The following is a 14,289-nucleotide window of genomic DNA, read 5'->3' on the forward strand; positions in this document are numbered from 1 at the left end:
ATTCAGATGTCCAAATTACGATGGATAAATAGAATGTGGTGGATCCATACAGTGTAATAAAAAGGAATGAAGTACTGATATGTGCTACAATATGGATGCATCTTTTTTTTTTTTAATGGATCTTAATGAGTTATTTATGTTTTATTTTTGGCTGCATTGGGTCTTCATTGCTGCATGCAGGCTTTCTCTAGTTGCGGCTAGTGGGGGCTACTCTGTTGCGGTGCGCGGGCTTCTCATTGTGGTGGCTTCTCTGTTGTGGTGCACGGGCTCTAGGCACACAGGCTTCAGTAGTTGTGGCACACGGGCTTAGTTGCTCCATGGCATGTGAGATCTTCCCGGACCAAGGTTCGAACCCGTTTCCCCTGCATTGGCAGGCGGATTCTTAACAACTGCGCCAACAGGGAAGCCCAATATGGATGCCTCTTGCAAACATTATTAAGTATGTGAGGGAAAGAAACCAGTCATAAAAGATCACATATTGTAGAATAGATGTGTCTGTAGAGATGGAAGGTAGATTAGCAGTTGCTGTGGGCTGTTGGGATTGGGGAGGCATTGGGAGAGACTGCTGATGGGCAGGAGGTTTCTTTTTGAGGTTATAAAAATGTTCTAAAATTGGATAGTAGTATTGGTCATATAGCTCTGTGATATAATACCAAAAACCATTGAACTGCACACTTTAAATGGGAGAATTGTGTAGTATGTGAATTATATCTCCATAAATTTGTTTGAAAAGTACGTATAGATGTATAGTAGTGATCATTTCGTGGACTTCACTTCCACAGACGTTCCTGTGGGAAGCTGTGTAAGGTATACCTGGCAAGGGAGGTGAGTGTCTGTCCCTGCAGTCTGAAAACTGATAGGTCAGGAGTCTGATAAGCAATAGATGATTGCAGTACTGTCTGTTGTAACACACACAAAGGAGAGAGGTGAGTTGGTTCTGACCAGGCTGTGAGGCATCAGGAAGGAGGATTGTCGTGCTGTCCCTCTCAGCATGTCAGGCTTGCAGTGGGCGAGTGGCTGGGCACAGGCAGAAGGAACAATAGAAATATAGTAAGAATAAGAATATATAAGAATAAGAATATAGTAAGAATAAGAGTGCACCAACACTGAGGCCTGCGCTGTGTGGCTGCAGCTTTGGTAATCACTGAAGTGTTGATCATGGAGAGCCTTCTGGAACTATCTAAAAAGGCAGTGGGTCCTGTCATCAGGCAGTCATCTTATCCGCTGTCGTTGGGTGTTTAAAGCAGGGTGGCAGATGTCCTGTGAAACGTTGTGGAGGACAGCTTCCTGCATCAGGTATGACTCGGCTGGACTCTTGTCACCTCTTAGGATCCTTCTGAGTTAAATTCATGTACTTCCTACATAGGGTGTAGCCAGATCCCTGTGCATGGATCTGTGCAGATGAGAGCCAGGTTGGCACACAAGGAATGGCCGTACTTTGTCGGCTCTTAGTGATTTTCTTGAAAAATTACAGTGAAGAGCGTCCAGACAGCCCAGCTTCGCAAAGGCTCTTGGCGCGCCGCGGCCCGCAGGCACCTGGCATGCGCCCACCCTGCCTCCACGATGCCCAAGAGGAAGGTCAGCTCCGCCGAGGGGGCGGCGAAGGAGGAACCCAAGAGGAGATCAGCGAGGTTGTCAGCTAAACCGGCTCCTGCAAAAGTGGAAACGAAGCCAAAAAAGGCGGCAAGAAAGGATAAATCTTCCGACAAAAAAGTGCAAACAAAAGGGAAAAGGGGAGCAAAGGGAAAACAGGCTGAAGTGGCTAACCAAGAGACTAAAGAAGACTTACCTGCAGAAAATGGAGAAACTAAAAATGAGGAGAGCCCAGCTTCTGATGAAGCAGGAGAGAAAGAAGCCAAGTCTGATTAATATCACACACCTGGTCCTGTCAGTGGTCCGTTTCCCTTCTTGTACAATCCAGAGGAATATTTTTATCAACTATTTTGTAAATGCAAGTTTTTTAGTAGCTCTAGAAACATTTTTAAAAAGGAAGGAATCCCACCTCATCCCATTTTTTAAGTGTAAGTGCTTTTTTTAAAGAAGTGAAATCATTTGCTGGTTGTTTATTTTTTGGTACAACCAGAAAATAGTGGGATATTGAATATGGGAGGCTTTGATTGTCTTGGGTGTCAGCTTAACATTCCACAGATGGAGGGTAGCTTTTATATCCTATAATACAAAGCATACTAAATGGCAGTTTGAAGTCAGTTGTGCATATAATGTCCTAAACACTTTAAATTACTTCTCTTCCCACGTTGTTTTTGGTAGAATTGTTTCCTAAAGCAAACCACTCACCCCTTGATCTTGGCTCTCCTGGGCAGAATTTTGTGCACTCTGTAACATCTTTGGTCATGGTAGTCCAATTCTTCTAGTAACTGTTAATGTGCTGTGAACAACTGACAATTTGAGTATGTAGTGTATATGATATTAAATTGTGAATTAGTGGGACTTACGATGTAACAACATATCAATATTTGAAGATATTGGTACTTGATATCCTGTGAAGGAAAATTTGCCCCCAAATTTTAAGCTGGAAAGTCACTGGAATAACTGTTCAGAAAAGAATCACAACTACATGATTTTTTAGGTTTTTGGTACGTATGTTGAGAATTGTGTACAAATTGAAATGTCTGTGTACTGATCCTCAAAACAGCCAATAAAATCTCAATTATGAAAGAATTTCTTGAAGCACATGAAAAAAAATTACAGTGAATATTTTTATGTCTCCTAGTGCTTTTTTTTTCTTTCTGTTTCTTATCACAGTCCTTTTATGGCAGATTGCTTTTGTTTGTTTTTGGAGAGCCATTGTTAATATTTTAAGTATGGAATATTTCTGGGAAAAGTTGACTTTTACTTTGGCTTGAAAATGCTTGTCCTTAAGAAGAAGCACAGAACTAGACTACTTTGTCTGTTGTCTCTTCACTGTTTGTGGACTTGTCTTTACCTCGGGCCATTTTATTCACTGCTCACCAAAATGGACACCCACACTGATATATATGTCTTGTTGGCCATCTGCACAATCCAGGCATTGTTTTCAAAGCCCAATTTTAACACACACTCAGAAACACAATAGGATGTTTTAGATATTTACAGCAGTGCAATTCACCCACATTTCAAAATGTCCATGTGGGGTGTACATCATCCACATGGGCATGAATATTCAGGAGAGACTCTCATTCCATAGATGAGTGTGGTGTGTCACCGAGTCACCAATTTGCCGTGGGAGCATGTCCAACAGCCAGGGCACATGCACGTGGGAGGGTGGAGCTCTGGACTCCCCAAATGCCCATCACATCCTCAGACCTTGGGGTGACCATGATGCTTTCCCACAAGCCCTGTACCTAGAAAGTTTGTGACCGGTGGCCTTACTGACTTGTTATTTGGTCCTTTTTGAATTTTCAAGTAGGTAATGATGTCACTTCTTCCTTTTTCCATTAGCTTTTGTGTTACTAAGTATTTTCTAGTCTTGAGCCCTCAGGATATCAACTCTTCTCAGTGTCTTAGACCTTTAGTTTTTGGCTCTATAAACATGCTTTGTACTTGTTACCTGAAGCCCAGAGACCCAGCAGACACCAGCCTCTCAGGGCCCTCCTGGGACCCTCTCCTTGTAGGCTTCCTCTTTATTACTCAGGACCGCAGAAAAACAAGGGTTGTAGACCCTACTTCGAGATTCTGCTTGCATATTTTTAATGAAACTGCCAGAGGAGTGTGGTCTCCAGCAGTCTGTGTCCTCGCCGTTTGCGTAGTGAGCCCCCAGCAGCCCCAGGAGGAGTTCCGGGCTGCTAGGCTCACAGCACGTGTGGTTCTGAGTATGCATGGGAAGGAGGACTTTGAAAGATACAAATGAACCGTCTTTGGGGCTGGCTTTTGTCTTATGAGAATTTGAATTTGCTCAGCCCAAAAAGTAGCCAAGTAGGAGTGATAGGTCATTTTATATTTCTTGTACTGTATCCTGGTTGTCTACCTTCCTTCTTATAGAATTGTAGTGAATTTTATTGCTTTTTTATTTTGAAGCCTTGACAGTTTTTTGGTTAATGCTGTGTTAAAGGAACTTTAAAAAATCACATGAGCTTTCCATTGATGACCGTGAATGGAGTTGTGAAGTCTTTTCTTTCTTTCTTTTTTTTTTTTTAATATTTATTTGTTTGGCTGCGCCGGGTCTTAGTTGCAGCACACGAGATCTTTGTCATGTGCGGGATCTTTAGTTGCAGCATGCGGGATCTAGTTCCTGGACCAGGGATCGAACCCGGGCCCCCTGCATTGGGAGCGTGGAGTCTTAACCACTGGACCACCAGGGAAGTCCCGAGTTGTGCAATCTTGTAGAGGTCTAAACCCTACATCACCCTCTTTATTTTTTAAATTATAATCAAAAATTTTGAGAACCTGCTGGTTCTATGCCTAATACTAGGAGTGGAGGATACAAGTAATGAAACACGATCCTCCTTATACCAACTCACCATTCTGAAAATTGGTAACTAAAGGGAAAGGATTAAACATTTTCCCTGTCTTTCCAGTGAGATCTGGGCATCAGGGTAAGAAAATAGCCCCAGTTGATGAATGATGGCTCTTCCTTAAAATAAATGCCAGCTAATAAATGCACAAGGAATAATAAAATTAGAGAAGTCGCCATTTTGCAGCCTTCAGTGACGTAATTGATTTGTGCAATATAATCCCTGAACCCTCTGCTCAGCCTCCAGTCCCCTGAGTGGGCTGCCACCGCCTCCCCATGTGGACTCCCTGTTCACCTTGCACCTAGACCATGTCCTGGTCTGAAGCCCTCTCTCAAGCCCACCGGGCTGCTGCGGTTCCTCCCAGCCCACAGTGACCCTCAGGCCACAGGACCCCTTCTGATGGCTTCCAGACAGGAGGAGCAACTGCTGCTTTATTTCTTGTTTAAAGAAGGAGCAGTACTGCAGCGTTCCGCGTGGGGAAGGAATGCTGCTAATTCTAAAACTTTTCCTTCTTCATTTTGCCACTCTGAACAATGCAGGGTTTTTTTTTAACATTATTGTTTAAGTATTAATGTAAGATTTTACATTAATGGTAATGCTGTGCCCTGGTTTTTACTTTTAAGAGATAATCAGTAGTTCAGATACTGTGAAAAGTGGTCAGTACTAGTCTCTGCCAGTTAATCCACCTGAGTTGCTATGCTTCCTATAAACATTTGAAATAAGGCATTTAATTCACCTGATATTGAGAGCCCACTCCACTTAGGGATAAAAAGTTAATTGAGTATTGCCTTTTTCTAGGGACTTATATTCCAGCTGTGGGGATGGGCATATATCCAGCTAACTGTCATGGATTGTGGGTATGTGCTTACATATAATACATGTCAAGCAAAGTATTACCAGAGTTCAGAAATGTGAGCCATTCGTGGGATTGGTGTTGGTTCCTGGGAAACCTCTCAGAAGAGGTCACTTTTATGCTGGTATTTAGGGTCAGGCAATGGTGAGCATCAGGTCCTCAACTGAGGGGGCGTCGCGGAGTCAGGAGGGGCCTGGAACTGTCCGTAGGAGCAGATGTGGCACAGAGATGGTGGTGGGAGACAGCCGAGCAGACAGTGTGTGGAGGGTCTTTGCTTAAAGAATTTGGGCTTTATTTACTAGGCAGAGGGGATTGGTTAAAAGATTTTTGAGCCAGAAAGGTGACTTATGTTTTAGAAATAATACTCTGGCAGGAATTTTGAGGAGGAATCGGATTGCAGTCAGGTAAAGCGAGTCTCCCTAATTCCAGACAGACTAAGGCCCTGTCGGTTGAGATGTTGGAAGGGCAGCCAGTTGAAGAGCCACTTGGGGAGGTTTCAGCTGTGGGGCCACCCTGTCCCTCACACACTCCCGGGCAGTTGCTCTGGTTTCCCAAGGTCTTCCTGTGGCTGGAATCTCTTCAGTGTTCCAGTGTCACTGCACATGGGTCCTCCTCAGAGAGGGCTGCTCCATCTTAATAAGCACGCTGTCCAGCACCACCATGTTAGCTGTGTCTTGCTCTGTAACAATCACCTCAAAATGTAGTGGCCTTCCAAAGAAGAAGAAATTGAGGATAAAAAGACCAAGTGAAGGCAAAACGGAGTTTTTTGGGTGGTGAAACTATTTCTGTATGACAGTGTACTGGTGGATACATGTCATTACACACTTGTCAAAACTCATAGAATATACAACACCGAGAGTGAACCTGAAGGTAAACTATGGACTTCGGGTGATAATGATGTGTCAGTGTAGGTTCCTCGACTGTAACAGACGTCCCGCTCTGGTGCAAGATGTTGATAGTGGGGGAGGCAGGTGTACATGGGGAACTCTTTGTACTTTCTGCTGAATTCTGCTGTGAACCCAAAATGGCCCTAGAAAAAGAAAATCTGTTATTAAAAAAAAAAATGTAGTGGACTTAAACAACAAGAATCACGTTTGAGCTCATAGTTTCTGCAGGTGAGGAGTTCAGTCAGGGTGCAGTGGTGGGCGGTGACTGGTCTCTGCTCCAGCCTCTGGGCCTCGGCTAGAAGATACGGGGGTGGAGGCTCAAGTCATCTCCCACAGGGCCTGGCAGTTGATGCCACGGAACGGCCACGTGTAGCCCACGTGGCCTGGTGTCCTCACAACGTGGGCAGGGTGTTCCAAGTACCCCAGTGGAAAGAGCCAGGTAGAAGCCACATTGCATTTTATGATTTTGCCTCGGAAGTCTCACAGCATCACTTCCACTATATTCTGTTGGTTTAGGCAGTTACAAAGGTTTGGCCAGATTCAAGAGAAGGGAAGATAGATCCTGCCCTCTTGATAAAAATTCAGCCAAAGAGCTTGAAACAGGAGCATGGGTAAGGGTTTGTATTGGTATGACCCTCTTTAGAAAATCCAGTCTGCCACAGCTGTGTGTAAAGTTGCTCACACCACTTATCCTGTCTTTGTAGATGTTTAAGAATCTCATCAAGCCTCCCAAAGTGCGGCTTCTGTTTCTTTGTCCACGCTCCCAGAGGTGTGTGGAGACGTCAGCCTCGGTACTTAGCCTCACTGAGCTGGGAATTGCCTATATGCTGTTTTTTTTAAATCTGGGATTTGTTTTGTGGTTCCACTGACCCACAAAAAGCTGTGGATGAAGTCTGAACCCATCCACGCTGTGTGGGGCTGAGTGTAGTAGAGGGCGGTGAAGGATCTGGGAATCCTGGTCAGGGGCTTACAGTGCTTTTACTCTGCTGCTGAGATGCAGTATTTCTTCTCTGAGCACACAACTCAGAATATGGCTTCAAGTGTCCATTTACATGCAGAGGGCAGACCAAGTGCTGAGCTTTGATTGAACTTGAATCAGAGGATGAGGTGTTAGCCCTGAAAAAAGAGAAACTGTGGGCTGTGTTGAAAGTTGAAGCCACACGGAATTGACGTGAATTGGTGGTAGTCCGGCATGGCAAATGGTGACTTCTGGATGGCTTAGAGGACCCACCTTTGCATTTAAGGAGAAATCGCTCCTCTCTTGCTTCCTGAGCTGGAATCACGCCTGCAGGGATTGTACTGCTGGTGAATTGAGTATTCCTGCAGTTTGTTTCATGGGACTTGGTAGAATAGGCTCTAAGGAAACAAATAGGGTTGCAGGTATGTCGAAAGCCTCAAGATCAGTCAAGCTGAGGTTAGAGCTTACCACGGTCCCCCTGTAAAACTTATGGCCGTCCATCAGCCCGATCCTCTGACAGGCCCGGGACTGTTGAGGGTGCGATGGCATCAGCAAGCTGGCTGGCTCGAGAGGTGAGGCTAGTGCTGGGGGGCGCGGGGTGGTGATGGAGGCCAAGAGGGGACTGTCAGCTGCGAGAGGGCCCAGACAGCCTCACCATGCAGCTCTGTTAGGGTGCGCTTAGAGCGTAGCCTATGGAAGAGCAACTGGGGAAGCAGATGTGACATTGGCTCCTTTTGAAGATGCAGTGACAGTATGTTAAAAGACGGAAATTGGGCGACACAGATACGTCACTTCTCTTGAGTGCTGCAGTCAAAGCAAGCAGCAGGGCCTGTGGGGTCAGAGGTGCCACATGGGGATGCCAGTGTCCAAGGCTAGAGGGAGACACTGGTGAGGTGGACGGGAGCATTCAGAGTCTTTCTGAATTGTCGAGAACTTCAACTATGGGATCTCTCAGCAGAGACTGATGTCCATTTACGTCTCATGAGTATCTCTGAGGTGTGTCCCTTCCTCATTATCCTATTTTTATGGCCTGAGCTCAGACCCTTATCACTTCTTAGGTGAATTAAAGCAATAAGCCTCCAAAGTGATCTCTGTCTTCCAGGCTGCCTTCTGCTAGACTCTGGCCTGTCTTTGTTAACATCTCTCTCTGTTTCTCGGGTTAGTTCCCCAGGAGCTAGGAATTAAAATATCCTGCAATTGTACGGGACTAAATATGTTATAGTTACTTTCCTTATACATTGGAGCTGGAGTAGCACCAAAGCGTTGAATGGTGAAAGGCCAGCAAGTACTTTTGTGAGTCAGGAGAAATTAGAAGCTGGGTGTTTGTTTTTTTAAAAGATTCATCTTCAGTATGTGAAATATCTTTTAAAGCTTTGGGAGTGGGTTTGGCTACGTGGAGGGGGAAGGAGGTAGGAAGAGCAGGTGGAGGACCAGCAGGAGGTCAGGTCTGTGGAGAGAGGGCGAGTGTGGGAGAGGGGCTGATCCCACGGTGACCACCCCTGAGCGTCAGCAGGAGAGGTCTGGTTTGGGTAACCTTATTTTCCGAGCAGAACAGTTTTTGTCAAGTGGCCTAAGCAAGGTTGCTGTGGGATAAGCAGATAATGAGAGGTGAGGATACCTCTGAAGATGTGTTCTGTTCAAGACTCCTCCAGCCTGTTCCTGTCTGATGCGTGGCAGCTGCCTTTCAGATTGTGGTGAGGATTAGGTAAGAGTGAGTGTGTAGAATTCCAAGAAGCATCTGCCACATAGGAATGGTAGCAGTTACTTGTCATCATTACTGCTGTCTTTTTTGTGTTTATGATGTTTTGATGTTAAATTGGTTAGAATCTCTAAGAACGTGTCCTGTTATTTTCTCTCTTAGATCTGTGACTTTGGCTTGGCCCGTGTTGCAGATCCGGACCATGATCACACAGGGTTCCTGACGGAGTATGTTGCCACACGTTGGTACAGGGCTCCGGAAATTATGTTGAATTCCAAGGTAAGGACCAAGTTTGCATAAAGGAAAACCAAGAGGCAAAAGAGCTTTGGACGTGAGTTGCAGTAAGCCTCCCACTCAGTAAGTCTCTTTCCACCTGGGTTGAGGCCTGGCCTGTCTGGTCAGAACCAAGGTATGTCTTTGTCTCCCATTCAACACTGAACTTCTGGGCCCTTGGCTGGGGTAGTGCTGATGTGTTATAGAGTTGGAGGGCCCGCCTCCCTGGTCACTGGTACAATGAATGGTCTGTGTCCCACCCCCTGGTCAGCTCTGCTGCAGTCCTACCTGGGGCAGCTTTCACTCCTGCGGCTGCCACTGCCAGGGGCAGGCTGGCTCTGTGTCAGAGACGAGCTCTGTATACGGTGTGTGTTTCTGTGAATGCGGACCAGAGCTTTTCTGTAAAGGTCAGACATACCTGATAATGAAGAATGCCTCTTTAGCAAAATTATAGTATAATTGGAAGAAAACATTAGTGTGGAAAAAATTGGAGCTGCTATAATTCTTTCAAAATTATATGATGGTCCTGCTTCCAAATGGTAGTCCCTGCATCTGGATCGAAAGCACACTTCTAACAAGGTCTTTGTCTGGGTCATGAGGAATGATTGAAAAATTTATAAAAGCAAGAGAGTGAAGTACGACATCCTTGTTAGGTGTATGAGCAACAGTGGCAAACAGTGAGGGCTGCTGTGGGGATTCAGTTTTGTTTTTTATTTGTTTTATCTTTTGGGCATGCCACACGGCATATGGAATGTTAGTTCCCTGACCAGGGGTCGAACCCGTGCCCCCCTGCATTGACAGCACGGAGTCTTAACCACTGGACCACCAGGGAGGTCCTGGAGTTTCAGTATTTTTAATATATCATTTGCAAGTAGTATTTGAATAAGGTGTCACATTTGAGAAGTTAAGTGCAACTGACATCTAATATCTAATCCTGTTTCTCATATCTCAAGACAGATTCTTGATCTCGGTTCCATCTTCCATAATGTAACATTAATATACATGAAGAAAAGCTATAAAAATAGGGACTTCCCTGGTGGCTCAGTGGTTAAGACTCGACACTCCCAATGCAGGGGGCCTGGGTTCGATCCCTGGTCCAGGAACTAGATCCCTCATGCATGCCGCAACTAAGAGTTCGCATGCCACAACTAAGGAGCAGGCAAGCCACAACTAAGGAGCCCACCTGCCTCAACTAAGACCCAGTGCAACCAAAAAAAAAAGAAAAAAAGCTATAAAAACAGACTTTGGACCCCGTGTTCAGGTGTAGGAACCAGAAATCATCCTGAGAGGTTTCGTGGGAATGAGAAGAACAGGTGTAATTAGCCCATAGGCTGCATTCTCTTCCTCCATCCTTTACGAGTGAAAGGGCTTGGGATGTAGGTTGCTTTTGTGAGGAAACGGAATTTGTTTAAAGCAGTTAGTTATTCTTGATATCATACCTGTGTTTAGTTTAGCTATGGAAGTAAAATTCCATTAAAATATATTACATTTAAAGAAGGATTTGGTGTAACAGATGTTTCAAAGGAGAAAATGTTGTGTTGATTCTCTCATAATTCTGTACGACAATCCCACACAACAGGTTCTTGCTGTGGATAGATGGGCCACGTGACAGCCACTCCACGCCAGAGGCGCCCGTGTGTGCAGCAGTGCCTGCCAGCTGGAAGGAAAGCTGTCCTTTGGGTCCTGGGGCCTTGTGGTCTTACAGCACTCATCCCCACTTGAGCTGCTCCCCTGTCTTCACTTCTTGGCCACCCTCCAGGGGGAAGTAGCCAGGAGGGTGGCCTCTGTTTTTGCAGAGTTAACTACAGTCAAAACTGAGTTTGAATCCTTTTTTATTTATAACACCTCTAGCCTGAGAATGTTACTTCTAGCAATGTATTCAGGATTTTTTTTATTGATTTAGAACATTTTCACACCCACAGAAGAGAGTCCAGTGAATACCCATATTCCCCTTACAGCACCAGCTGTTGACATCTTCTGCCTCCCTCTCTCTCCCCTGTCTCTTCTCTCTCTTCCCTTGTGTCAAACCCTCTCACACTTCACCAACATAAACCAGCACTGCACACCTCGACTGATGCTAGGAGTTCACTGATACTCCCGAAAAGGTGGTGTGCTTCCCCACAGCCGCAGTACCCTGCGAGCGCCTGTGACGGCCGGCGCTCATTCAGTGCCATCCCAGTTGTGTGTGTCACCCCCATCTGGGACAGTCCTCCCGCCTTCCTGGCTTCTCCATGACATGGAATACTTGGCAGAGCACAGAGGTGGTGTTGTGCCCAGCGGTTCTCTTTCTGAATTCTTGGGACTGGCTCCTCCTGATTAGGTTTAGGTCACACTTTTCTGGCACAAACCCCACAGAGTCTTGGAAGCCATGTGTGTGGCTCCTCTGTTTCCTGGCAGCCTCTTCCCCAGGGGTGCGCCCTTGAGGACCATTGTCTCCATTGCAAAACGTGATTTTCTAAATTGATTGTTCCTTTTACATCGATGAGCTGGCATTCATCTGTGAAGAAGAGGTTTCCCCCCTTTCTCTTTCTCTTCCTCTGACCCCTGTCTTTGTTTTGAAAACATGATTATGGACTCATGGTGGCTGTGGGGTTTTTTGTTTGTTTGTTTGCTGTGCATTATCTTCTTTTTTTTTTTATACTCATTTTCTTAGCTTTGGCCAGCTAGAGCACTGTGTGTATATGTGTATTTGTAACATTTCATTTTGATAGAATTTTCAATTCGCAGAAACATTGCAAGAAAAGAAAAGGCAGGGGTTCTCAAACATTCTGTTCTCAAGACTCCTTCAATGTCGGAATGTCTAAAAATTTATCCAAGACCCCAAGCAGGTTTTGTTTATGTGGGTTTTATCTATCAATATTTACTATATAGAAATTAAAACGGAAACTTTTTTTTTTTTTTGGCTGCATTGGGTCTGTTGCTGTGTGCAGGCTTACTCTAGTGGCAATCGGGGGCTACTCTTCATTGTGATGCATGGGATTCTCATTGCAGTGGCTTCTCTTGTTGTGGAGAACAGGCTGTAGGGCACATGGGCTCAGTAGTTGCAGCTTCCCAGACCAGGGCTCGAACTCAAGTACCCTGCATTGGCAGGCGGATTCTTAACTGCTGAGCCACCAGTTTGGAGCCCCAAAACTGAAACTTTTTAAAGTATTTATTAATTTTTAAATTAATTTATTTAAAAATAAATGTTAAAAAGCTACATAGTTCTCATTTTTAAAATGTTTATTTTCCACAACAAAAACATTTTAGTGAGAAGAGTGGTGTTCTCATCTTTGCATATCTCTTCAGCGTCTGGCTTGATTTGAACACTGCTGGATTCTCACCTGGTTCTGCATTCAGTCTGTCAAATATGTTGTTTTGGTGAAGTTAGTGAAGAGTTAGTGAAGAGTCTTCACACGAAGCTCGGAAAGGGAGAGTTAGTAGTCTTTTCAACTACGCTTGGCTCATCATTGATACCACACCAAAACCCAGCAGAGGAAAGGCTAATTGCCATGTGAAATCTGAAACCATGGCATCCATAGCTCTTCCTGACACCAACACCCATGCGTGATTCTGTAACACAGAGCGTTAGGGAAGCACGGTTCACTGTTGTCACGTTTCATGTATAATATCCTGTAATGTCATGTAATCTCTAGAAAAATCTCCTGTACACATGTGAGAGAATGAGTGAAGAGGAAAACAGAATCACAGTCGTATTAAAGCAGAGGGAAGCCGCCTCACAGAGCTGCTGGCTGGAACTCTCCACCCTTCACCTCAGATGCACACTCACCAGCTCTTTATGTTTTGTCCCGTTTGCTTTTTCATTCTCTCTCTGTGTGCCTGTTTTTGTGAGTCATTTGAGAATGGATTGTAGATATGCACCTTTAGCACTAAGCATTTCACCATGTGTGTCCTTAGAACAGTAGTTCGAATGTTCCCTGAGGACATTTGGTTGTGTTTAGAGACATTTTTGGTTGTCACAACTAGTAGGGGAGGTGCTGCCGGCATCGAGCAGTGAGAGGTCAGAGCAGTGGCGAGCACCCTGAGGTGCGCAGGCCGGCCCCCCAACAAAGACTTGTCCAGCCCTGAGCGGCAGCAGTGGAGGTGAGAAAGAAGGGTGTTCTCTCACGTGACCATAGTACAGTAATCAAAAGTGGGAAAATTAACACTAATCCAATAGTAATGCCCCATTTATATTCAGATTTTGGATATTGTCCCAATAATAACCTTCGTAGCTTTTCTCAATATGTGTGTAAGGCTCACACGTTGCATTGTTGCTTTAGTCGCCTTTAATCTGAAATAGTTCCTCAGCCTTTTTTTTTTTTTTTTTTTTTTTTTTTTTGCAGTATGTGGGCCTCTCACTGTTGTGGCCTCTCTTGTTGCTCGCTGCAACTAGAGAAAGCCTGTGTGCAGCAACAAACACCCAACACAGCCATAAATAATGAATGAATCAATCAATGTACTAGGAAATTGTGGGAAGATACTTTAAATCTCTGTAATTTACTGAAGAGAATTGTTTTGAAATTCATCCCATTTTATCAGAGCTGTAGATCTCATCATTAATTCTTTGATTTTCAAAAATACTTTGCTATGTTTCCATAAACTTTAATATTTGTAGAAATTTTTTCCCTCTAGCTTTTCTCCACATTTCTTCTTCTATTTATCACTATACCTAAGCATTCTCCATAAAACTCAACTTATATAGTAACATCTTTTTTTTTTTTTACTGTTGTATGATAATTCTTCCATGTCTTTTCACCGAATTCCTTTAAAAGAAAAAAATATACCTGAAAAATGAATAGAAAAAGGAGATAAGCAATAGGGATCGGTGAGACATGATGGAGCCGGCACGTGCTTCTTTTCGGCAGAGATCATGGGTAATTGTTGTGTTTTGTTTTTTGGGTTTTTTTTTTTTTGCGGTACGCGGGCCTCTCACTGTTGTGGCCTCTCCCGTTGCAGAGCACAGGCTCTGGATGCGCAGGCTCAGCGGCCATGGCTCACGGGCCCAGCCGCTCCACGGCATGTGGGATCCTCCCAGACCGGGGCACGAACCCGTGTCCCCTGTATCGGCAGGCGGACTCTCAACCACTGCGCCACCAGGGAAGCCCTGTGTTTTGTTTTTAATGATTTTCAAAATGGATAAAGATATTCTGGATATGTAGCAATGCCCCCCCCTTTTATAATTTATT

General features: G+C 44.7%; 2 protein-coding genes across 2 annotated transcripts in view; both read left to right on the top strand.

The window, feature by feature from the left end:
• The window catches only part of MAPK1 (mitogen-activated protein kinase 1), a 94,975-nt gene that overhangs the window by 60,152 nt on the left and 20,534 nt on the right, over positions 1-14,289 (top strand). Inside the window, exon 4 of the mRNA XM_081252209.1 lies at positions 9,011-9,127. Within this exon, the coding sequence (XP_081108335.1) occupies positions 9,011-9,127 (117 nt within the window). The remainder of the gene's footprint in view (positions 1-9,010; positions 9,128-14,289) is intronic.
• Positions 1,487-3,039, top strand: LOC308626619 (non-histone chromosomal protein HMG-14-like). Its single transcript, XM_081251891.1, has one exon. It carries the CDS (start codon positions 1,564-1,566, stop codon positions 1,867-1,869), a length of 306 nt encoding a protein of 101 aa, XP_081108017.1. The 5' UTR covers positions 1,487-1,563; the 3' UTR covers positions 1,870-3,039.

This window comes from Mesoplodon bidens (assembly GCF_964165515.1).
Source record: "Mesoplodon bidens genome assembly, chromosome: 13".
NCBI classification, from domain to species: Eukaryota; Metazoa; Chordata; class Mammalia; order Artiodactyla; family Ziphiidae; genus Mesoplodon; species Mesoplodon bidens.

Coding starts and splice junctions, on each gene's coding strand:
- LOC308626619 (XM_081251891.1), top strand. CDS start 1,564: ATGCCCAAGAGGAAGGTCAGCTCCGCCGAGGGGGCGGCGAAGGAGGAA.